Genomic DNA, 26179 nt, shown 5'->3' with positions numbered 1-26179 from the left:
TTCCAAATAGGACAGTAATTGTCATCTGAAATGCGTTGATATTTTTTCATTTGTTTGTTGGTTTTGTGAATTTCTCTCGATTTTACCACGCCCACTCTAACGCTCACAAACAGTCAAAAACTGTCAATGTGGAAATTCCTTCCTTGCAGTGTCGCTAGCAGAGTAACGGGTATCTGATAGTCGGGGAACTCGACTATAGCATTCTCTCTTGTTTTGACTCTGCAAAGTTGTTGAGCTAGAGTATCTTGAACGTGTCGAATCCTCTACGTGCAAACAAAATGACCGTCCTTCCTGGGCCAAATACAGTTAGGGATTGTTGCTGGGAAATTTGTCCTGCAGCTGAGTTGACTTGCAGCGCCTAAAGTTAGGATTAGCTCTCATATCCTGCCCACCAGTTTTTGCCATGGTTTCAATTCCGTCGCTCTTGCAGATGTTTTCTTGTTTTCTGGGATCAGAAGATCGCACGTTGTAGCAATATAATAAGAGTTTACCTACTTAGAATTTTATCAAAAATCTTTGAGCTCGCATACTAAATTCGATGTGAAAATTAAATGAAAAACAAGAGAGAACGCTATAGTCGAGTTTCCCGACTATCTGATACCCGTTACTCAGCTAGTGGAAGGGAGAAGTTGAGTCTTAAACACAGTTTTTGGCGGTTTGTAGGCGTTATAGTGGGCGTGGCAGAAAGTTTTTTGGCAAATCGATAGAACTTTACAAGACCAATACAAAAATGAAAAAATTTCAACACATTTTTCAAAAGTGTGGGCGTGGCAGTTTTGGGCGGTTTGTGGGCGTTATATTGGGCGTGGCAACCTGAATCGACAAACTTACGCTGCTTCTATGTCTCTGGAGTCTGTATGCTTAATCTCAACTTTCTAGCTTTTGTAGTTCCTGAGATCTCGACGTTCATACGGACAGACAGACGGACAGACGGACGGACAGACGGACATGGCCAAATCGACTCGGCTATTGATGCTGATCAAGAATATATATACTTTATATGATCGGAAACGCTTCCTTCTGCCTGTTACATACTTTTCAACGAATCTAGTATACCCTTTTACTCTACGAGTAACGGGTATAAAAATTTTGAACTACTTGGGCGTTAGTGTTGGGCAATTTGTGGGAGTGACAAAAAAGTTTGCATACCAACACAACATGGCAAGACAAACATTAAAAAACCTGACACTTTTGGAAATCAAATGCTGTGCGTCTACGGCAAGACAGACAGACGGACATGGCCAGATCGAGTTGGCTCTTTATCCTAATTTGTAGGAAACGCTATGGTCAGAAACGCTTCATTTTAACTGTTACATACATTTCAACGATATTATATACACCCCTTTACTTTACTAGTAACGGGTATAAATATATCAAAACACGAAAATCTCTTTCTGTCCGTATTATTAGAGTATAATAATACTTAAGTTATGTGTGGGATAGACAGTTTGGGAACATTGAAACCGAACATGATTGATTTTTTCCGTTCTCAAATTTTTTAGTTGTAAATGTTATTACCAACAGGAGCTGCAAATCGTGCACTATTATCTTTTCTTCACGGATGAGAATTTCGGTTGTTTTCCAGGAACAAAAAAAATATTACTCAATGCATCCGATAAACATGAAAACGCTTCGGTAGCCCCTCACGAAAGGAAGCGATGCATAAATTTCCCACGCTCGTGGGCATGGCAACAACACGCCAGCTGCAGGAGAGGAGTCTGATCCGGACCCGGACCAGAGACGACCTGTAATTATGGAGGTGGACGAGCAACAGCTGCAAACGGATTGAACCCGGCGCCTGCGCTCCTGCAATATTAATTAAGCACTAAAGGGGTATCCCGAAAAAGTGAACGAGTTTGGGGTGCCAGCGCCAACGCCAGCGCCAGCACTCACTAAACTTGACATTGACTTATTGTACCCGGAGGCTGGGCAACTGAGCCCATCGCCGGACCATGTCAGCAAAATGAAGCCGGCGCACGAGACGTATTGTGTAGACCACAAGCCGAATGTCCTTTCATGGCTGTTAATTTCCAGCTATTGTTCGGTCAGCCTCCCATGCCTGGGCCCCAATTGAAAGCGTTGGGCATAAATTTAATTTTAAGCAATCACTGTGCCTGACGGCACTTGATGTCCTCGTTGTTGTTACACGCTCACATCAAAACAAAGTCCCCGGACTGGACCATATATACATACGTTATCGGGATCGCTCCACCCTCCGGTTGTTCACGGTTGCAGTGGCCGGCCCAAGTAAGATGAAGAAAAATGTTGAAAGTTTTCGTTCGCACTTCCACTAGCGGAATAACGTGTATCTGATAGTCGGGGAACTCGAATTAAGCGTTATGTCTTGTTCCTGCCTCTATTTTCCTTACTTTCTTTCTTTATCAAATGTTAAAACGAGTTTAAGGCTGGAACTTCGGTGATGAAGGTCAACGGTTCAGCGGTTCATACAGCTTACGACAGATGCAAGTGACTTGTGGATGCTCCTCCGGAGAAGAAGGAATGCTGCACTTCATTATTTTGCTCATTTGCTTTTAACGACATTATCAATGGTTATTTTACGCCATTGTTTCGCATTGAATAGTCTATTGTCCCAGCTGGGATGTCATTTTATTTGATTTTCAATTACTCTTAATTAATTAATTGTAAATGCGTTGACACACCCTTCCACACAGACCAGGCACACACGATGATTGGGGTCCTGAACTGAAACTCAATGTGACAAATGGTGTGTTAAAGAATTGTTTCATGCTTTGTGAACGGCAGCATGTCAACCCATTGAACTCAAACGAGGCATCTCATTGCGCTTGAGGAACTATGTGATGATTCCAGGAATAAATAAATAATAATAAATAACTAAATAAAACAAATAAACTCGGAATGGGCGGACAGAAAATTGACCTATCGACAGTTTTTGTCAAACTGCTTTACAACTTTTTGTGGAAAAAACCGATCTACTTCATTGAAGGGGTCTAACTGAACTCAACTCCTAATTCTGACTTCTTATACGATCATACCTCGGTTTTAAGCTTTACAGCTTTTTATGAGTGCCTTTTTAGAATGATCTTTGGACTTCTTGACAATTCTTGTTTTGTTTTTATTTTATGACCTGAGTCTCGAATTTGTTTATGTCTGCAGTACCAAAATCTGAGTATCCTACTCTAACGCCCACAAACCGTCCAAAACTGCCACGCCCACAATTTTTAAAAATGTTTTGATATTTTTTCATTTTTGTTTTAGCCTTGTAAATTTCTATCGATTTGCCAAAAACGATTGCCACGCCCACTCTAACGTGGTCCTAAAGACTCTCCTTCGCACTTCCACTAGCTGAGTAACGGGTATCAGATAGTTGGGGAACTCGACTATAGCGTTCTCCCCTGTTAATATTTTTTATACCCGTTACTCGTAGAGTAAAAGGGTATACTAGATTCGTTGAAAAGTATGTAACAGGCAGAAGGAAGCGTTTCCGACCATATAAAGTATATATACTCTTGATCAGGATCAGTAGCCGAGTCCATCTGGCCATGTCCGTCTGTCCGTCCGTCTGTCTGTCCGTCTGTCAGTATGAACGTCGAGATCTCAGGAACTACAAAAGCTAGAAAGTTGAGATTGAGTATACAGACTCCAGGGACATAGACGCAGCGCAAGTTTGTCGGTTCAGGTTGCCACCCCCACTCTAACGCCCACAAACCGCCCAAAACTGCCACGCCCACATTTTTGAAAAATGTTTTAATATTTTTTCATTTTTGTATTGGTCTTGTAAAATTCTATCGATTTGCCAAAAAACTTTCTGCCACGCCCACTATAACGCCTACAAACCGCCAAAAACTGTGTTTAAGACTCTCCTTCTCCCTTCCACTAGCTGAGTAACGGGTATCATATAGTCGGGGAACTCGACTATAGCGTTCTCTCTTGTTTTTTATTATTTTTTTGCCAATTTCAATCGATATGCTAAAAATAATGGTGAACTGAACGAGTATTCGACTACAGTGTTCTTTCTTTTGTTTTTCTTTTTTAATCGAAAGTATAGTTTATATATTTTTATTGACTTCGTGTACTAGGTAGCATGCGTATAACATAAAAGACTCATTGTAAGGTGAATAAGTTATAATATATGTTTTAATTATAAGTGAAGATGTTATAATTCATAAACATTCCGCATTTAATATCGTATCTGTATCTAGCCCGATCACAGAAGAAGGCAAGCAACGAATGCAAAAGATACAAAGCGATATTTCATCCGCTACTCGTATAGTTACGGTGGAACATGGCCAGTTCGGCTAGTGCTCCTGATCATATACAAGAACATGTATACTTTATAGAGCCAGATCGCTTCCTTCTTTTGCTTTTCAACGAATCCAATAGTATCTAGTATCTTTTACTCTGCGTGTAACGGGTATTCAAATGGTCTTTTATTGTAATTTTTTTATATGTCAAATAGTGTCTTTACTGACAGTTTTAAAAGGGATATGAGCATAGAAGTCGTCCTGGCCATATGTCTCTTAAGACCGGCAAAATAAAGATATTGGTAAAATGAGCGTCTTAGTCGATTTTCTGTGATCGGAAATTTTTGTACTTTTTGGATAGAGTAAGAAAATTGTATAATTAATAGTGTGCTTAATATGTATGTACACTGATATATTTACTGCCTTTTCTGAAAGGGCGAGGCTAATACATACAAACAAAGGAATTTGCATTGTCTAGTTGTATTTTATGTAAATTTAACTTTATTTCCAACCGTTTCTCCAGATATATTTATGCATAACCCTTGCCACCCTGAAACCCTTACCCACTGTAATAAATTAATTACAAAATTGTCGCTCCATAAAAAGATAAACAAATGCAAACGAAAAAGGTTTTCGGGGCTGGGTTGAAAGAAAAGCAATGCGGAAACACAGACGCAAAAAACGCAGAAACAACAAGAAAACATTTTTATGAGCTTGGAAACGGAACTCAAAACTTTGGTCCAACTGCAAAATGCACACGAAATAAAAGCAGCAGCAGGACAACAAAAAGTGCAGCAGAGTAGAGCCGTAAAAAAATGTGCTGAACATTTTCCAAAAACTCGCACAAAATGAGTGAGAGCACGAATAATAATTTCAAAAGTTGAGCTGTCCGTATTGCCAAACATCGTTGGAGCTGTCATTGAAGAATTCTACCTGTAACATACTTTTCAACGAATGTATTATATCCTCATCCTCTACAAGTAATGGATATAAAAACGCGCAAGGGTTTCAGAATTGTGCAGAAGTAATACTCGTAGGAAAGAAATTTGTCTTTGACTAACCCTGCATAAACTCGAACACGTTTGGCTTAACAAGTTAGGTTCCGTCAGTAAGCGTTTGCTGCCCGGCAAAGGGATAAATCTACGTACATATGCACTACGCCCGCCGAGAGTTGGGTGGAGAATTTCCTCAATATATTATGTTATCGCGGTGCAACTTGAGCAGGGTTGGCCATGCCGACTTCGAGGTGCACTACCCGGATACCCATGGCGGTCCTTACACTTACTCTTGACTTATTCAATATACCGACGGGGTGTGGCGATTGGGGGTGTCAGAAAAGCTAACCAGCCAAGTTGGGTTAGCCAGTCATTCAGGCAGCTAACCAACTGTCTTCTAAATACAAAAATCAACTTCAAACTCATAAAAGCGCATATTAAGGGGGCACTCTAGGTGGGAACTGGCTATCGACGTAGGCAGACACTGTTGTGGGGATAAGGAAACTTTGCGTTTTATATTTTAAGTAAGAGAAGTATAAAAATGTAAAAACTGCTTTAACCCAAATTTAGCACTTAGACTTTTATAGTTTGGATTTATTTTTCGATTTTTAGAAACACTTCAAGATTAAACACTAAGGTTATTGGCTTTCGTCGATTATGTTGGATTTAAGCAGAAACTGCAAAATGTTCTGTTTATTAGGTAATAAAATGAAATCCTGCTGTTGAACTTTCTCTGAATCTCCGATCGTGTACAAAATTCTTTATATTCGAGATCTTTAGATTCCATTATATGTGTTTCTAGATATTATGTATTGATTCTTTTTTGGTCCCATTCACAAATCCAAATCATAAACTTTGGAAGGGTATCAAAACTTTGCAGTGCAGAGGCTTATTTCCGTCAAAAAAAAACTCAAATAGGGACGTCACTCTCCCAGCCTTTTTTCGCTTTGTCTGTACAACCAGACATACTTTATGTTGTTTATGGAAGGCCACAATTCGTTTATAGAAAGTATGCCAACGGCTCTATTACAACTTCTCGAAAAAATTTACAGTCTGTTGCTTGGCGAAAAATGGAGAAATACTTTTTCCGCTGGCTTTCTTATTTTCGTGTGTGCACTATTCTCCGTTTCGTTTTCCGAAGGCTTTTTTCATTCAATTCTGTAGTTGCGGGCAAGCCAAGTCTGGCTGCAATTATGACTGCTCGTACTGCATGAAGTCCTTCGTCCTTTGCCTGCTCCACGGTTCCCCTCTTTGTGGCCGCTTATATGCCTTCTTTCCATTTAATGTGTTTTGCAAGTTTTTGTGTTGCAGCGTTTTTTGTGTGCTGCCCCGTTGCTGATGCTGATGCTGCTGCAGAGCTTTTGTTTTTTAGCCGGAAGTTGCTCAAGTGTTAATAATTTCATTATTTCCGAAACACCGCACCCACACATACTGACTTACACGCCCACACATGCACATCAACACATATGTGCGCATCAGAGCTGCGAAGGCCAGGCAGTGCTCTTCTGACTTCGGACATGGACTGTTCTACCCTACACAGTCGGGGTATTTGTACTTTAATATGCCAATGTAAATTGCAGTTACAATTTTTCATTAGTATTAAATATTTTTAAGTTTGTTGTTAACGAGTAACTTTTTCATGATTTAAAAAATCAACACTTTCGAGGGACCAAAAATGTTAAAGAAACTAAGCACGTCTTAATAAATATATATATTTATTTATTTCCTTTTATTGTCAAAGAGCATTAATAATCTCAAATTCTAACAATAAACAAAACAATAAATAAGTTGAATTCTATAATTTACAAAAAAAATTTGACGAATATAATTTAGTTGTAAAATGCAAAGCAATTACAAATATTATTCCTTTGACTTATTTTAAATTTTGTGCACCTATATACTTTACTATACTATTCTATAAGGTAAACAAAGTGGTTCTTTAGTTACATGTTTTTAAAGTGTTAGAAATAGGGCATTACGGTGGATCCTGTCGACTCTAAAATTCAAAGCCTATAAAAACTAAGAAAATTGCTGCATGTGTAATTTTTAGGTCTTTTCTTGAATAAGGCCGCGGTCAGTACTTTGTATGGTGTCTTTTTTTATTTTCTTGACATCAAATGGGAGTTGGTGCTTAAATGTGTGGACGGAGTAAAAATGTAATAATATACGCCAAAATAGCATGTTGTGGGTGGGTAGATGGCTTAACTGAACCGGCTTGCAAAAAAAGAAACGCTACATGTAGCGGGGATAGCAAAATGTGTGCTTTACATCAAAGGATATAATTTAAGGGTCTTAAATAAATGAATACGCTGTCTGGTTTAATTTGAAACTTTTTTAATCAGCTTTACCAGTGTGAGATACCAACCAGAGCGCTAGTCCCTGCGGAAGATAAAAAGTGACGCCCCAGCTAAGGCCTAAAGGCCTTCACTGAATCATATTTTGGTCACATGACAGAGTGGCCGGAAAAAAGTTTCCCCCTTTTTACAAATCCTACAAATAGTTTTTTTTTTTGGCAATTACCCGAAATGAACTCAACGAGGTAATAAACTGGGTCTTATCGCACTTTCATCCTACAATAGGTATTTTCGACTTGGCTAGTGCTCTCCATCAAATATAGGATCGGTAAGGCTTTTTGTTGATTGTAAAGTCATTGTTTTACTATTATTCCGGATGCCTTTTGGTGGGGACTCTAAGTTTCAAATGAAGTTTATTGGTCTACATATTGTTGACCACGATGCTATTTTACAAGAGAAAGCTAGCTTTCGAACGCTAAAATATACCGTCCGAACGGTTGAAAAGAAAGAAATACTAAATACAAAGAAACTAAGTTACATTCCTTAACATCCCGTCCCACACTAAAACTAAGATTCTTAATTAGGTAGAATTGCAAGTTTACAGATTTACACAAGTTCGTCGCTGCCTGGATATACATCGATCACGCGTGAAAGATTCCAAGTGCCGCGGGGTGTATTTGAATCCTTGATGATCGCCATATCTCCAGGGGCAATGTTCTTGTTTTCCGCGTTCCATTTTGTGCGATATTAAAGGACATGGTGAGGTATTCCTGGTGCCACCTCCTTTAAAATCCTTACAACATTGGCTGAACGTATTACCAGTAATCCAGACGGTTAACTGCAACATGGCCAAAATCAATACAATACAATTCCACTTTATAGCTCCGGTGGCCAGGGCCTCGATGACTTGATTGTTGTGTTACTGCGACCAGATGAGCTGATACATCTTGTCCAGACCCTCTTTGCTTCTACAAAGTTTCGACCATTATCGTCAAGATATAAAGCGACGAAGTGCAGCGAGAAATGTTTTCGTGGATGAATTGCGGAAGTTACCATGCAGACGAATAGACAGATGTATACCTTTCGTAGACTCCTACCCTTTTGCACTTTTAGGAGAAGCGGTTCGGGGTAGTCGCCGTCTGTATTCTCAAATGCTTGACGTACCCGAACAACTGGCAGGTCTGCCAAGTGTTGATCAGCACGACAGAGTAATTGTGCGGTCGCACCAAGCTTATACAGTAATATCCTAGTTAACGAAACTCCTCCTTCACAGCTCGGAGATCTCGGCGTGGTAGACCTTGCTGCTTCAGAGGTGCAACTCGTGTTTTGTCTGCGATAAGAGCCAGTTGTTGGCAGTTTCGAGCCCCAGTCTAAATCAAGAAGCCAGAGCTCCTGAAATAGGATCTTGAACTGGACTACAACAGGTGCCAGAATGCGTAAGGAATCAAAGATTCGTAAAACGTCAGACAATACTTGCCGTTTGGTAATTTTTCGCTGTGCAGAAATCATAGGATTATTGGATTCTGTTGGACACCCATTTTTCAAGCTCGAGCTTGGCCTTGGACATTAGCTAAATGAGTTCATCGCGTCTATTAATCCATTCATCCATAAAAGTCCTCCAGCTGAATTTTGGAGACGATCGGAAATTCTTCATGGTGGTCTTGTGCTAGCTGCTCCAATACTCTGACTGCAAGAAACTGGTGCACAGCTTGTACATTATGCGACTGTGCGAAGGTGGTAGTGTTGGAGAGGATCAGTAGGGGCATCCCTCCATACAATTCGTAGCTACTTGCAACTTCTTTCCCAAAACTGGGTGGTGAGGCATGTAGAATACATTGGAAGATGAGTGACATTCCTCTGCTCCTAGCTGGCGCATGTGTCCGAGTCTCAGATATTCCTTCATAAATACTGTCATATAGCTTCTCATCTGAGAGAATATACCATATGTTTTCAGTTCCCAATAAGATGTCTATTGGCGAAGTCGTGTTGAACGACGAGTCGGCTAATTAAAGTCCATCATAAGCCCTTGCATCTGCGTAGATGTCGTTCCACGAAAGTGAAGACTTGAGTTTGCCCAGCACATGCGCTGCGACATCGATAGTATGCGTTGACACCATTGAACTTACATAAAGTGCAGCCAATCCTGTTGAAGATTCAGCCTTGATGGAAGATTTGACGGAAATTAGAATCTTCGATGGTGAACGGTGTTCCACCCTTGTTTCTAAAATGTACGAGAGTGTGATGTCGTCCACTGCAATGCTTACATGAATGCTTCGATTGACATTGTGCACATCGATAGAAAAAACGTGAACTACCCTTTACTAGGTCGCGTCGTTAATCGACGTTTAAGTTCTGAAACTAAAGACATTTAAACAGAGGATGTTCCGTGGAGCCACGTTTACCGCAATTGCCAAAATGAACTGCGACAAGTGTGCGCTTCGGCTTGAGTGGCTTGTCCGACCCAATATTGGTAGATCCTGCAGCATGGCTTAGTTCAAAGTCCTCACAACGATTATCGAGAATCTCGAACAGATCGTTAACGGTCTTCCTTTTGGATTCGGGGTCGATTTTTGCCAATATTAGATCAATTACACGGCAGTAACCAGATGGTCTCTTCAATTGCATCCAGTCCACGAATAATTTCGTTGGCTCCATCAGCCATTTTGCGTAGATATGACACCTCGCCGTTGGGGCAGCAGCCAGTCCCAAGAAAGTGTCCAGCAACGAGTTCACGATATGTCTGGGACGATCATCATTGAGTGCGGGCATGTACTTCTCTTCATACGCTTGAAAGGCCGCGGTAGGACCTTCAAAACCCTTCACCGATTCGTACATAAAGAGTATAAATCCTCAAAACTCTTGAATGCTTGCTGAAGCCGTCCCAGTCGACGTCAACGTGACTTCACACGGCCACGTGCTTTGTAAGGCGCTTCAATTTCTGCTCCTCCATTGTGAGGAAAGTTAGTTCTTGCTGTATGTTGGTAAATGCGGACGATGCGGCTAGAAGGACTAGTTTTGGTGGTGAATGGATCACGCTAAGTAATTTGTATGGTTACTTTCAGTAAATGGTTAATAATACACGGGATTATTTTAAACTAACTGACGACATATAACGTCATGTTGTTGACCGCGCTGCTATTTTACAAGAGAGAGACCACCCTTCGAACGCTTACATATACCGTCCGAAAAGCTGAAAAGAAAGAAATACTAAATATAAAGAATACTAAGTTAGACTCCTCGACACCTTTCAACAGCGTTTCAAGGATAAAGGCTAAAGGCTTCCATTAAACTAGTGAAAAACGCATCTGAAAGCGTTATCCTGATCGCCTCTGTACGCCTCTGTAAGCGCTTTCGGAAACGCTTCCTTCTACCTAAAACAAAAAAGAATGATATAATCGAGTTCTCTGACTATCACATACCCGTTACTCAGTTAGTTGAAGTGCGAACGATAAATTTGAACATTTTCTGCAATATCGATAGAAATTGGGGAAAAAAATAATAAAATTCAACAAATTTTAAGATTTTTCCCAAAGTAAGGGCGTAAAAGATTTTAGCGGTTTGTGGGCTTTAGAGTGGGCGTAGCAACATAGGTCAACATATGCGCTGCGTCTATGTCTCTGGAGTTTGGATGCTTAATCTCAACTTTCTAACTTTTATAGTTCCCGAGATCTCGAAGTTTATTCGGACACCCAGACGGATAGCTTTAGCTATCGATTTATAAATAGACTTCGTTGTTCAGTACAAGGCAATGAAAGATATTTATTAAGTCTAATGTAAAATCATTTCTCGTCACAATGTTTGATTTCAGAACTTTTGTATGTTTAAGATCCGATTGTCAATTGTTTTTACCGCGCACAGAAGTGGTTTGGTTTGACATATTCCTATGTGCATATTGAAGGTACCGTAGGCATCTCTAAAGACTACCCCAAATTCATTGCTTAGAACCACAAGCAAAACAACAAATAAGATTTAGTCATAGACCTGCTGGGTGTAATTGGGTATGTTGAGTTGAGTACCCACCATTGAAAAATGGAATAAACTTACATGTTAGTTTAATATAAATGAAGACGTATCTGCCATCCCATCATCCCTCTCTGGTGTTTGTGCATGTATTGAATAAAGAAGGGTACAAAAAGCGGTATTGCATATGTGCGCAAATTCGACCAAATGGTCCCGGTCGCAGCAGCCCCGGTACTTTCATGCCACATAATAAACCTATATCATAAATAATAAAAAGCGCTTTTGTAAATGGCGCTGAAACTCTACAAATGTGTGCGAATAATAGGCAAAGCGAACACCACGGGAAATAAGAAGCAACAGCAACGAAGCAGGCGAAGCAGGCAAATTAGCAACCGAGAATTACCGGCAATTATTTTCGTGTATGCAATCGCCATCATTATTTTGATTGCTTCGTTTGCTCGGCATTCCTCCCGATCCAGATTTGCAAGCTAAGCCACGAACGGGATGGGTCTAGACCGGAAGCCACTGGTGGGTACCTGGTCGGCAGAAACCACATTAATGATAACAGCAATATCAAACGCATGACTGCATACCGAATAAATGTTTTATTTATATTTATGAATTCATCGTATTTCGGCCTTGTGCGGCCATTACCTGACAATGGGCTAGATGATCCACTAAAGTTATTCAGTCCAGTCAGTAAGAGTAGTCTGGAATAATACAATTTTAAGATTAACAGGAAATAACGGTATGCTAAAGAAAAAGACATTTGTATTTTTAAAATTGCTCACTAGATAAGGTAGATATAAGATAAGATAGATATTGATTTCAGTAACCGAGTCGATGTCCGTCTGTCTTTTTGTCCGTTTCTACGCAAACTAGTCTTCTTACTTACTTCGTTTGTCTACTGTGTCACTCTCACCACCCGTTACTCGTAGAGTAAAAGGGTATACTAGATTTGTTAAAAAGAAAGTAACAGGCAGAAGGAAGCGTTTCCGACCATATAAAGTATATATATTCTTGATCAGGATCAATAGCCGAGTCGATCTGGCCATGTCCGTCTGTCCGTCCGCATGAACGTCGAGATCTCAGGAACTATAAAAACTAGAAAGTTGAGATTCAGCATACAGACTCCAGAGACATAGACGCAGCGCAAATTTGTCGATTAATGTTGCCACGCCCACTTTAACGTTCACAAACCGCCCAAAACTGCCACGCCCGCACTTGAAGAATGTTTTGATATTTTTGAATTTTTATACCCGTTACTCGTAGAGTAAAAGGGTATACTAGATTCGTTGAAAAGTATGTAACAGGCAGAAGGAAGCGTTTCCGACCATATAAAGTATATATATTCTTGATCAGGATCAATAGTCGAGTCGATCTGGCCATGTCCGTCTGTCCGTCCGTCTGTCTGTCCGTCTGTCCGTCTGTCCGTCTGTCTGTCTGTCCGTCCGTATGAACGCTGAGATCTCAGGAACTACAAAAGCTAGAAAGTTTAGATTGGGCATACAGACTCCAGAGACATAGACGCAGCGCAAGTTTGTCGATTCATGTTGCCACGCCCACTCTAACGCCCACAAACCGCCCAATACTGCCACGCCCACACTTTTGAAAAATGTTTTGATATTTTTTCATTTTTGTATTGGTCTTGTAAATTTCTATCAATTTGCCAAAAACCGTTTTGCCACGCCCACTCTAACGCCCACAAACCGCCCAAAGCTGCCACGCCCACACTTTTGAAAAATGTTTAGATATTTTTTCATTTTTGTATTAGTCGTCTAAATTTCTATCGATTTGCCAAAAAACTTTTTGCCACGCCCACTCTAACGCCCACAAACCTGCACTTCTACTAGCTGAGTAACGGGTATCAGATAGTCGGGGAACTCGACTATAGCGTTCTCTCTTGTTTTTGTTAGTAATGTACATTTCTATCGATCTGCAGAAAAAATTACCAGACTAACAAAAATGTGAAAAAATATCAAAACATTGTTCAAAAGTGTTTTGGAGGTATGTGGGCGTTTGAGTGGAAGTGGCAAAACTTTTTTTTGCAAATCGATAGAAACTTACAAAACTAGTAATGTGGGCGTGGCCACATTGATCAACAAACTTGCTATGTCACTGGAATATCCATACTGAATCTGAATGATATATGTCGAAAACGAAAAAATTCTCAAACGGAACAAAATTTGGTTAATACATTATAGACTGTAGAAAGCGAAAACATGCATTTACTGCCAGTGTATATCTACTGTAACCATGGGTAAAGAAATTATAAATAGATATAATAGGTATATACACTACATAAAACTGATTGAACCTGCATTGAATATTGGGGATTGTAATGCAAGGTTGGGAGAAGCTCAACTCCAGCGAACACTAGAGACAAAGTAACAAATAACATTGGGAAGCACCCAAAGGACCTTGTAAGGTAGGCAATTAAAGGCGGCGTAGCGATCCTTCGGGCGAATGATTACGGTCCACGATCGACCGTTGCTGGGCTGTAAGGGCCAAGGACTTTAAGGTGGCCTGTCAGATATATTCTGATCATCTCGGGGTACAATCTTCCTTCCAACAACATCGGCCGCAGAGCGGCATAGGCTGCTACCAAGCTTTGTTTGAAAACATAAGTTAGACCGAAGCTTGGCAACAAAATATAATATGACATTTTTGAGATGGACGAAACCCATGGCAATCAGTTCTAAAGGGTCTTAAGACTTGATAGAAATCTTAAAGATAGTTGAAGAATGCGCTGAATTACTCTACCGACGCTTTCTCATTGCTGAAACAAAATTTTGATGGGAGACAGTAAGGGTAGTCCCCGTATATTTAAATTAAGTTATTGGTGGAACCATCAGTTATCTATATAAAACCCGGGACGTCAGTTTAATTGTAGTAAAGAGCAGAATTCATACTAATACTATTTCATATTTGGTTGCGAATCTATGATACACGCTTCCGGATCATTAAAGTTCCACGCTTCAGACAAATAAGCCTTATGCTCAACTATAGTGTTTATACCCGTTACTCGTAGAGTAAAAGGGTATACTAGATTCGTTGAAAAGTATGTAACAGGCAGAAGGAAGCGTTTCCGACCCTATAAAGTATATATATTCTTGATCAGGATCAATAGCCGAGTCGATCTGGCCATGTCCGTCTGTCCATCCGTCTGTCCGTCCGTATGAACGCTACAAAAGCTAGAAAGTTGAGATTCAGCATACAGACTCCAGAGACATGGAAGCAGCGCAAGTTTGTCGATTTATGTTGCCACGCCCACTCTAACGCCCACAAACCGCCCAAAACTGCCATGCCCACACTTTTGAAAAATGTTTTGATATTTTTTCATTTCTGTATTAGTCTTGTAAATTTTTATCGATTTGCCAAAAAACTTTTTGCCACGCCCACTCTAACGCCACAAACCGCCCAAAGCTGCCACGCCCACACTTGAAAAATGTTTTGATATTTTTTCATTTTTGTATTAGTCTTGTAAATTTCTATCGATTTGCAAAAAAACTTTTTGCCACGCCCACCCTAACGCCCACAAACCGCCAAAAACTATAAGTGTTGAAATTTCTTCTTTGCACATCCACTAGCTAAGTAACGGGTATCAGATAGTCGGGGAACTAGACTATAGCGTTCTCTATTGTTTATTTATGGAACACGGAAGCTATTTCTCCAATTTAGCAATTCCTATGATGAGCATTGTAAAATATTACTTGAAAAAATTCATGGCTACTTAAAAATTACGAGACCCAATACAAAAACAAGAGAGAATGCTATATTCAACTTTCTCGACTATCAGATACCCGTTACTCAGATAGCACTCCCACTACCTGTGGTAGACTTTTAAATGTTGTGTTTGCATAGCGATAGAAAGTTGCAAAAGAAAGTGTAAAGTAGAAAAATCTAACAAAATTTAAAATTAAGGGAGTGCGGTTAGCGGGCGTTAAGATGGGCGAGGCCGATTTTATTTTGGCACATTAATAGAAATTGGCAAGACGAATAATAAAATGAAATAAATCAACATATTTCTTAAAAACGTGTAAGCCACCTAATACAAACTTGCACCGCGTATTCATGTCTACATGCTTAATATCAACTTTCTATCTTTTAAAGTTCCCGTTCTCAAGGTTCATACGGACAGACAGACGACTGACATGGTCAGATGGACTCGGCGCTAGCAATCCTGATCAAGAATATACTTACTTACTTATATTTTTCAAAGAATTTTACTCTATGAGTAACTGGTTTTCTATAATCCATACAAAGCAGAAAAGAATTTGTGAGATCAGGCGATCGTACCGTGAAGTGTCAATAAATTTCCCTTATTTGCTAGTGACCTTTTATAAACATTTTCATGGGTTTCAAACAAGACAGGTGGCAATGAAAATTTCAAACTTTGAACATGGACTCCAATTCACAACTTTGCAACTCATATGATGGATCATCTTACAACATTGTTTGAGAAAGTCAAATTAATATGGCACGCCTACTCTACATATTCCTGGTTTCTTTTTACAACATGTAACAAAAATTAACAAGAGAGAACGCTATAGTCGAGTTCCCCGACTATCTGATACCCGTTACTCAGCTAGTGGAAGGGAGAAGGAGAGTCTTAAACACAGTTTTTGGCGGTTTGTAGGCGTTATAGTGGGCGTGGCAGAAAGTTTTTTGGCAAATCGATAGAAATTTACAAGACTAATACAAAAATGAAAAAATATCAAAACATTTTTTAAAAGTGTGGGCGTAGCAGCTTTGGGCGGTTTGTGGGCGTTAGAGTGGGCGTGGCTAAAAATTTTTTGGCAAATCAATAGAAATTTACAAGACCAATACAAAAATGAAAAAATATCAACACATTTTTTAAAAGTGTGGGCGTAGCAGCTTTGGGCGGTTTGTGGGCGTTAGAGTGGGCGTGGCAACATGAATCGACAAACTTGCGCTGCGTCTATGTCTCTGGAGTCTGTATGCTTAATCTCAACTTTCTAGCTTTTGTAGTTCCTGAGATCACAGCGTTCATACGGACGGACAGACAGACGGACAGACAGACAGACGGACATGGTCATATCGACTCGGCTATTGGTCCTGATCAAGAATATATATACTTTATATGGTCGGAAACGCTTCCTTCTGCCTGTTACATACTTTTCAACGAATCTAGTATACCCTTTTACTCTACGAGTAACGGGTATAAAAATGTGTAGTGTTAAATCATTTAAGACACTTTAACGTGCAAGATTAGTATTCACGTATCACAACAATTTTGATTTTGTTAGTTTGATTAACAAACATAATTCTAAAGATTAAATAATTAATTCTCATGCACCGTACTTTTGGAGGACTGCCAGTCTACCATGATTCATTTAATTACTGAACAACCTGCAAATAGTTGCTAAATGAGAACAGTTGGTCGCCCAACCATACTAACAATAATATTAAGGATAACAGCAAGCACAACAACAGCGCACAAAACCACAGTGAGTACAAGCGACTAATTTTGAATGCAGGGACTGGACACGGTACTGAAAAGGGAGCATTTTACAATTTTCGAAAAATTAAATCAGAGTTTGTGGTGCTGGGAAGAACAAGCAAGATTCACACCCAAGCATGCAACATCCTCACCCACAAATTCAAGCGAATGTATGCCGCCCACTCACAAGGACTCGCAGTAGACCCCTTAAAGAAATATGCATTCAACGGATGTAGGAAAGGCTTTTTAAACACTCGATACAAAAGCCAGGAATGGCGGTGGTACGGAGCTCAGGGGTGTGTGTCCAATACATTGCAGCTTAGACAACGAAAACTTGTTTAGCAACCAATTTTGGGGAGTGTGGTGAGTTGCTGCTTATCCTTGTCCTTGTCGTTGTGCCTGTAGTTACCCTGCAGTTCCATTCACTGACACTTCATCCGTGGTTAATCACTAACATTCAATTAAATTAATTAATCACCGCTCAATTTGTATGAAAACTAGCTCTGATGTTAACATTGAAATGCATGTATGCATTGCGTAATTAGTTACAAAAATGTTTTATTTTTATACCCGTTACTCGTAGAGTAAAAGGGTATACTAGATTCGTTGAAAAGTATGTAAAGTATATATATTATTGATCAGGATCAATAGCCGAGTCGATTTGGCCATGTCCGTCTGTCCGTCCGTCTGTCCGGCCGTATGAACGCTGAGATCTCAGGAACTACAAAAGCTAGAAAGTTGAGACTAAGCATACAATTTCCAGAGACATAGACGCAGCGCAAGTTTGTCGATTCATGTTGCCACGCCCACTCTAACGCCCACAAACCGCCAAAAACTGGCAAGTTTGACTCGGCTATTGATCCTGATCAAAATTATATATACTTTATATGGTCGAAAACGCTTGCTTTTGCGTGATACATACTTTTCTGGTATACCCTTTTACCCTACGAGTATAATAATTATATTTAAAAACAAGAGAGAACGCTATAGTCGAGTTCCCCGACTATCTGATACCCGTTACTCAGCTAGTGGAAGTGCGAAGGAGAGTCTTCAATACTGACAGTTTTTGGCGACTTGTGGACGTTAGAGTGGACGTGACAAAAAGTTTTTTGGCATATTGATAGAAATTTACAAGACTAATACAAAAATGAAAAAATATCAAAACATTTTTCAAAAGTGGGGGCGTGGCAGCTTTGGGCGGTTTGAGGGCGTTAGAGTGGGCGTGGCAAAAAGTGTTTTTGCAAATCGATAGAAATTTACAAGACCAATACAAAAATGAAAAAAGATCAAAACATTTTTCAAAAGTGTGGGCGTGGCAGTTTTGGGCGTGGCAACATGAATCGACAAACTTGCGCTGCTTCTATGTCTCTGGAGTCTGTATGCTTAATCTCAACTTTCTAGCTTTTGTAGTTCCTGAGATTTCAGCGTTCATACGGACGGACAGACAGACTGACGGACAGACGGACATGGCCAAATCGACTCGGCTATTGATCCTGATCAAGAATATATATACTTTACATGTTCGGAAACGTTTCCTTCTGCCTGTTACATACTTTCCAACGAATCTAGTATACCCTTTTACTCTACGAGTAACGGGTATAATGAAACAATATCAAAACATTTTTCTAAAGTGTGGGCGTGGCAGTTTTGGGCGGTTTGTGGGCTTTAGAATGGGCGTGGCAACATGAATCGACAAACTTGCGCTGCGTCTATGTCTCTGGAATTTGTATGCTTAGTCTCAACTTTCTAGCTTTTGTAGTTCCTGAGATCTCAGCGTTCATACGGACGGACAGACGGACATGGCCAAATCGACTCGGCTATTGATCCTGATCAAGAATATATATACTTTATATGGTCTTAAGCGCTTCCTTCTGCCTGTCACATACTTTTCAACGAATCTAGTATACCCTTTTACCAAAGACATTATAATAATAAGATGCGTAACGGCCATACATTGGTTTTGCACTATGCAGCCACTTTTTTGGTGACGACCAAAATTGCTCTCTTTTCGCTCGCCTAAAATCGTGAGCGTTAAAATCTAAAAATAGAATTGTCTTGCTTGTATGAGTAAAAACAATAAAGGAGATCGTGTGCATGTGTGCGTGCTTATGCTAGAAGACGATTTTAGGGACGAAATCAATTTTGATCTAAGAAACAAATTTGATTAATGTTTTGGTCAATTTCGATTCGTAACTCTTATGGTTTGAAAGAAGTTTTTTATACCCGTTACTCGTAGAGCATTTCTTACCACCCATAATTGCGCGCTCTTTTAAAAATATCAAAATAAAATAAAATTTAAGTGAATCTTATTTGCATTTTAAATACTGAAAATTGGTAATTTTTATACTAGTAATTTGACAAAATATCTATAGTAAATAATTAAAATGTATATAAAGTAAATTATTAAGACTACTGTAATTTAAAACAAAGAATTTAAAAAAAAAAAGGAATTACATTTAAAATATTTCATAAAAATAATTCATAAACTAAAATATTAATTATAAAATAAATAAAAATATGGAAACTCTTTATTGGAAAATTGATTTCATTGATGCACGAAGTGCGGACATAAGCACCGAAGAATCATTGACGTCTTATATTTTTCACACGTCGCACGCTGAATACTCTAATGAAAACTATTCTAATATAAAATCATATTTGAAAATTATTATGCATTATTAGGTACATAGATTGTGCTATTATTATTTCTATGTTGAATTTAAATAATTGTTATGTTAAGGCAATGCAAAACTAGAGTTTTTAAGTGGTGGCAATTTATAAAAAATAATATAGATTTAAAGTCTAAGAACTTCTAAAATGAAGGGCATATTTTGTCATTTTTACAATGCATGTGCATACGTGTGCACCAATACAGTGGTCAGCTGTCGCTGTATGCGTACAAGAGAGCTGCTGGCTCTAGAGCTCTCCGCTCACTGGCTTTTGAACAAAATTTCGAGAGAGCCTGGAGCCACTTGAAAAGCCACCACGAAAAAATCGTGTGCAAAAAAATCGTATGGCGTTACGCATCTTGTTATTCTAATGTCTTTGCTTTTACTCTACGAGTAACGGCTATAATTATATACATACATTCTCCAACTTTTTATTCTTTCACCAACCCTTGCGTAATTCCGGAAACGCAATCCTGCTTGGCTTGGCGTGACAGCGGGAAGTACCAACGAAGCCTCCAATCATTATTTGACATATTCCAGTTCCACTAAGCGGCCCGATTTTAACTTAGAAGTCGTAGAACATTGATCAGAAGAGTAGGAAAGTTCGTTGTGCAACAATTACAATAAGCTAGATGGGACAACAGCTGGAGCCAGACGTCGAGGCGTTGTCCGGCAGAGCACTGGACAAAGGACTCTGTTTGCTTTGCAAATTCGTACCATGGAGTGGAAACACTTTTCTTATTACACAATATACAATCATAATAACAATCATAGCAACAACAATGAAAGATTTTTCTCTGTCGCGCTTGCTGCTGTTCCCCTTGGACGCAGCACGTGCAGAAATGTTTTGGTGCTACCATAACAATGGGGACAACGACTTCATCCAAAGGAACAGGAACAAATGGTTAAAGTACAAAAGTTGTCCTGAGCTGAAATTGCACTTCAGTGCTCTTTGGCGCATAAAGCGATGCGGCTCGACAAATTAACGTCGTAATAAAATATATATATTTAATTGCCCTGTAGGCAATTTTTTATCATCAGGTGTCACTTAAATCCATGACGAAGAAGAAAGTCGAAAATATCAAAACATTTTTCAAAAGTGTGGGCGTGGCAGTTTTTGGCCAGTTACTCGTAGATTAAATGGGTATACTAGATTCGTTGAAAAGTGTGTAACAGGCAAAAGAAAGCGTTTCCGACCATATAAAGAATATATATTCTTGATCAGGATCAATAGCCGAGTCGATCTGGCCATGTCCGTCTGTCCGTCCGTCTGTCCGTCCGTCCGTTTGTTCGTCCGTATGAACGTCGAGATCCCAGGAACTATAAAAGCTAGAAAGTTGAGATTAGGCATACAGACTCCAGAGACATAGACGCAGAGCAAGTTGGCCAATTCACCTTGCCACGCCCACTTTAACGCCCACAAACCGCCCAAAACTGCCACGCCCACACTTTAGAAAAATGTTTTGATATTTTTTCATTTTTGTATTAGTATTGTTTCTATTGATTTGCAGAAAAACTTTTTGCCACGTCCGGTCTTCTAACGCGCAAAAATCACCAAAAACTGTCCGTGAGGAAATTTCAGCTTCGCTAGCTGAGTAACGGGTATCAGATAGTTGGGGAACTCGACTATAGCGTTCTCTCTTGTTTTAATGTTTGTTTACACCATTTGATTTTAGGTAAAATACATTAAAATATTTATTTGTAATAAAAAGTCCATTCTGTGGGTAATAACCTTTTATAAGTGGTAGATTTATTTTTATAAAAATTGATTTATTGTTTTTTAGAATGTAAATGTAGAGTAGCATATGTAGAATAATATATAAGTAATTTTTTAGAAATGGTAATATATATAATTTTTAAAAGACGCGTTACGTCACCTTACCAAATTTGAAAATTGTAAAAAACTGATTAGACTAATTTTAAAAGCTAAATAATGCTGAAGTTTATAATAACATAACAGACAATTGTCTGATTAAATAAAAACAAAATGTAGTTTATTATTCTTTTTATCTCGTAACACATTTCCGTTTTGTGCCACTGCACGTGCATAACGTTTTCAACATTCCTTACTATCGGAATATAATGTAAATGACAAATGAGTAGTTTTAGGCTTTTATTGGGGATTCTGTGATACGCTATCGTATTTATCGTCATTTATTAACATCGTGATAATGATAAGGCAATTCAAATAAAGCATCTTTTATACGTTGGAGATAAAGCCATAAGACGCAGAAAACATCCCAACAATTTAATTAGAAGCACGGTATACCATGCCCTTAGCGCGCTTGATAAACGCCTTCTCTGTGGAAAAAATGCTGTGCGGACGCGAATGAAATACGATCCGCAATACACCATTTACCAGCATACCGCTCACAAAAGCCCCATAAGAAACGCTACCCACTAAATGCGAAATGGAAAAGCCAAAAGACGGGGAATCGCTTCAGGAGCAATCATTGACGTTTTCAGAAGCGCCGCTGATGGCACACGAAAATAGCAAGCAGGTAAAGTAAAGGAACCTGAATTTCTGGGGAAATGTCCGAACAGTCCCCGTTTCCAGGAGGAGCGGCCCCAGTGGAGCTGGTCCCTCAATTGGGCTGCAATCGGATCGTCGCTTGGTGCGGCGGTTCCAGTGGGGTATTGCACAGGAGTCATGAATAGTCCAGCTGAAGTAAGTATGGTACTTTTCAAATTTGTCAGCACCACATAAGTTCATTTTCCAATTCACCAGCTCATGCGATCCTGGTGCAACGAGACACTGATTGCCAGCTATGACCTAAACTTGAGCGATGTGGGGTTGGAAATACTGTGGTCTGCCATAGTCTCCATATTTCTTGTGGGAGGCGCCATCGGATCTGTTGTTGGTGCCACCATGGCCAACCGGTTCGGACGTCGCGGCTGCTTCTATATCTGTGGCCTCCTTCTGACGCTGGGAGCCATTAGCTTTTACGCATGTCGACCTTTACATTCCGTGGAGCTGCTGCTGCTTGGTCGGATGATGGTTGGACTGGCCGGGGGTCTACTAACATCATTTATGCCCATGTGGCACAGCGAAATTTCGGCCCTCTCCCAGCGCAGCACCTTGGCTCCACTGTGTCCAATGGGCTTGACCTTGGGAGTGGTGATTGCGCAGATCTGCAGCCTCCGGTCGGTACTCGGAGGTCCTGAGAGCTGGCACTTCGGACTCGCATTTTACGGTCTTCTAGTGGTTGTGTGTTATGCACCTTTTAGGTGGTATCCTGAGAGCCCCAAATGGTTATTTATCGTCCTAGGTCGCAAGGAGGAGGCTCGTCGCCAGCTGCAGTTACTGAGGGGATACACGGCTGGCAGCGCCGCACTGAAGGCAGAGATGGAAGAGATGGAGCTAGAAGCTGCTTCCGAGGTGAAGACCAGCGGACTAGTGCAGGTCCTGCGTGACCCCCAATTGCGTCTTCCGCTAATCATAGTCTGCGCCTTTCTTGGTGGCCAACAGCTGTCTGGCATTAATGCTGTAAGTACGGGGTAGCCTAAGAACGGACTAAAAAATAATTCTCGTTTGTCCCTGCAGATATTTTACTACTCCGTCTCCATTTTCCGAAAGGCGGGTCTTTCGAATCAGGCCTCTGAGTGGGCCAACCTAGGTGCGGGTTCCCTAAATTTATTTGCCTCCATGCTGGGCCCCGTGCTGCTGGAACGAGTCAATCGGCGACCACTGATGCTTTTCTCCACATTTTTATGCACAGTCTTTCTGCTTTTGTTTGCCATAATGCTCTACTTCATTGTAAGTTTTATTAAAAGCAAATTGACATTAGCCCAAATACCATATTCTTTTATTTTAGGAGAGCTACAGCTGGTTTGGTATGGGCTGCATTGGCTGCATTTTCCTGTACATATTCTTCTTCCAATTTGGTCTGGGCCCAATGCCGTTTTTCATCGGAGCAGGTGCGTTAGACTGGTTAAATATTTAAGCTTATCAAATGAATTTTTGTTTGACACCTAACAGAACTGTTTGAACTGGCTTTCCGCCCAGCCGCTATGTCGTTGGGAAGCTTGACGTACTGGCTGTGCAACTTTATCATCGGAATGGCGTTTCCCACATTGCAGAACCTCTGGGGCGCATTTGTTTTCTTGCCCTTTTCAGTAACCTGCCTCCTGATCTTTTGCCTGACGAAACGCTACTTGCCAGAGACGCGAGGACGTGATCCGTCAGAGGTGGCTCCTCTCGTTGCTTCGGGCTTTAAATCAAAAGTGATGCTCCCGAAGCAGGCGGCGATTTAAAATTATTCCAATTTACAGTAAGCCACCTCTACCACAAAATAAAAACAAGAGAGAACGCTATAGTCGAGTTCCCCGACTATCAGATACCCGTTACTCAGCTATTGAAAGTGCGAAGGAGAGACTTCAACACTGACAGTTTTAGGCGGTTCGTGGGCGTTAAAGTGGGCGTGACAAAAAGTTTTTTGGCAAATCGAGAAATATTTACACGACTAACAAAAATGTGAAAAAATATTTAAACATTTTTCAAAAGTGTGGGAGTGGCAGCTTTGGGCGGTTTGTGGCGTTAGAGTGGGCGTGGCAAAAAGTTTTTTTGCAAATCGATAGAAATTTACCAGACTAATATTATAATGAAAAAAACATTGATATTTGATTGAAACGTGGCAGCATGGGTCAACAAACTTGCGCTGCGTCTATGTCTCTGGAATCTGTATGCCTAATCTCAACTTTCTAGCTTTTGTAGTTCCTGAGATCTCGACGTTCATACGGACGGACAGACGGACAGACAGACGGTTTGTGGCGTTAGAGTGGGCGTGGCAAAAAGTTTTTTTGCAAATCGATAGAAATTTACCAGTCTAATATTATAATGAAAAAAACATTGATATTTGATTGAAACGTGGCAGCATGGGTCAACAAACTTGCGCTGCGTCTATGTCTCTGGAATCTGTATGCCTAATCTCAACTTTCTTGCTTTTATAGTTTCTGAGATCTCGACGCTCATACGGACATGGCCAGTTCGAATCGGCTATTGATCCTGATCAAGAATATATATACTTTATATGGTCGGAAACGATTCCTTCTGCCTGTTACATACTTTTCAACGAATCTAGTATACCCTTTTACTCTACGATTAATAAAAACGATTGATAGAGAGCATGTATGTGAGTTTTGCAAAATGAATTGTGTGGTTTGATCGATGGTGATGCTTTTGCGTTATACGTTCTTGAGCTGGGATGCGTTATTGAGTTAGAATTGTATACGCTAAGACCTGGTATTACAAAATATCTGAACCATATTTAATGGAAGTTCCCTTAGAGCTTTAAGATAAGAGTAATGCATTGTCTTCGAACGAAAGCAAAGCTTAAGAGATTAGACTAAGTTATTCATGAGACATTAAAAGCATCGGTCATCACAACGCAAATAAGCAAGAGTCTACTCATTATACGCAGACTGCACATATGATGTCATTCGTCAGCCATTCAATAAAATACATGAGAATACTTGAAAAAAAAGCTGACGCTTCTTACGAATAAAACATCAAAGTCGTGCGATGGCACGATGGCGAAGACACTTAACCAAAAGTACAGGTTGGACGCATTATGTGTATTTATAACATGAACAAAAACGTCATTGAGTGATATCTTCTGTGGGACCCAACGACATACCAACAGCTCTCTTTCCCGCTCAGGAAGTAGAATCCAATCACGAGCTTTACCAATTTGCCTAAATTATTCCAGAATCTTCGGGAATGGTGGTCAGAAGGCTGACAAAAAACAAACTGCGAAAGATAAGATAAGATAACATAAAGCCGAAACGGCTGATGTTATCAAGGATGAATGTACAGATTATAATCAATTACATTTTTCGAGCAAAAGTCCCTGCTATGAAAGTACTCAAATACATAACGCCGGTACAAAAGAGTTTACAGTAAAAACGCTTCATGGTTACGACACAATAAAATATAAATGCTTAATCATTAAAAAGAAGTTCTTCATACTTCCAGGCCTCTCAGCCTTTGACGCCATAATAGGCATAATTGACACATAAGATTTTGAAAAATAAAACGTTGAGTATCGATAGTGCAGTCAAACCAATTAAATTTGTAAGGTGTAGCAGCGTAAATTATCAGATATTAAAGACATCTAAATATGCTAAAGGACCGAGTAGGTGATTTTGCTGAGCCAGAAGAAGCATTGCCATGCAATACAAATATTATTGTCACAATACGTACACAGGTCAATTGACCCATATATTCAAGACATTAACCATACCCCATGGGTGTAGCGGATTTCATGAACAAGGACACCAACACGTTGTTAAAAAACGGCAATATCCCACCCTCGAGGTCACCTTATAATAATCCAGTGTGGGTAGTCGACAAGAAAGGCATAGATGAAGAGGTATATAGGAAAAAAAGATGGATATAGACTTTTGAATGTTAAACTTAAAGACCGTGGACGATAAATACCAATACCAAATATTACCTCCATCCTTTTGAATTTGGAAAAAGCTAGTTTCTTCACCACTTTGGATCTTAAGTTCCAAATTCTTCTCGCAGAGAAGGATAGAGAAAAAACAGCCTTTTCAGTCGCAAATAGCAAAT

At 39.9% G+C, this 26179-nt stretch overlaps 1 protein-coding gene across 3 annotated transcripts in view; it reads left to right on the top strand.

Annotated features, from left to right (window-relative positions):
• Positions 1-24732, top strand: part of LOC120458291 (solute carrier family 2, facilitated glucose transporter member 3) — a 33278-nt gene extending 8546 nt beyond the window's left edge. Inside the window, exons 1-7 of one of the 3 annotated variants that reach the window (XM_039645891.2) lie at positions 21838-22106; positions 22163-22273; positions 22334-23092; positions 23150-23362; positions 23421-23523; positions 23585-23876; positions 24556-24732. In XM_039645891.2, the coding sequence (XP_039501825.1) occupies positions 22017-22106; positions 22163-22273; positions 22334-23092; positions 23150-23362; positions 23421-23523; positions 23585-23859 (1551 nt within the window). In that variant the 5' untranslated portion in view covers positions 21838-22016 and the 3' untranslated portion in view covers positions 23860-23876; positions 24556-24732. Of the gene's footprint in view, positions 1-21837; positions 22107-22162; positions 22274-22333; positions 23093-23149; positions 23363-23420; positions 23524-23584; positions 23974-24555 lie in introns of those variants that run through there. The other 2 variants (XM_039645889.2, XM_039645890.2) reach the window with 2 other exon arrangements.
• Positions 24733-26179: the final 1447 nt, after the last annotated feature.

This window comes from Drosophila santomea, chromosome 2L (assembly GCF_016746245.2).
Source record: "Drosophila santomea strain STO CAGO 1482 chromosome 2L, Prin_Dsan_1.1, whole genome shotgun sequence".
NCBI lineage: Eukaryota > Metazoa > Arthropoda > Insecta > Diptera > Drosophilidae > Drosophila > Drosophila santomea.
Note: the sequence above shows the minus strand (reverse complement) of the source record. Positions and strands in the feature narration are given on the sequence as shown.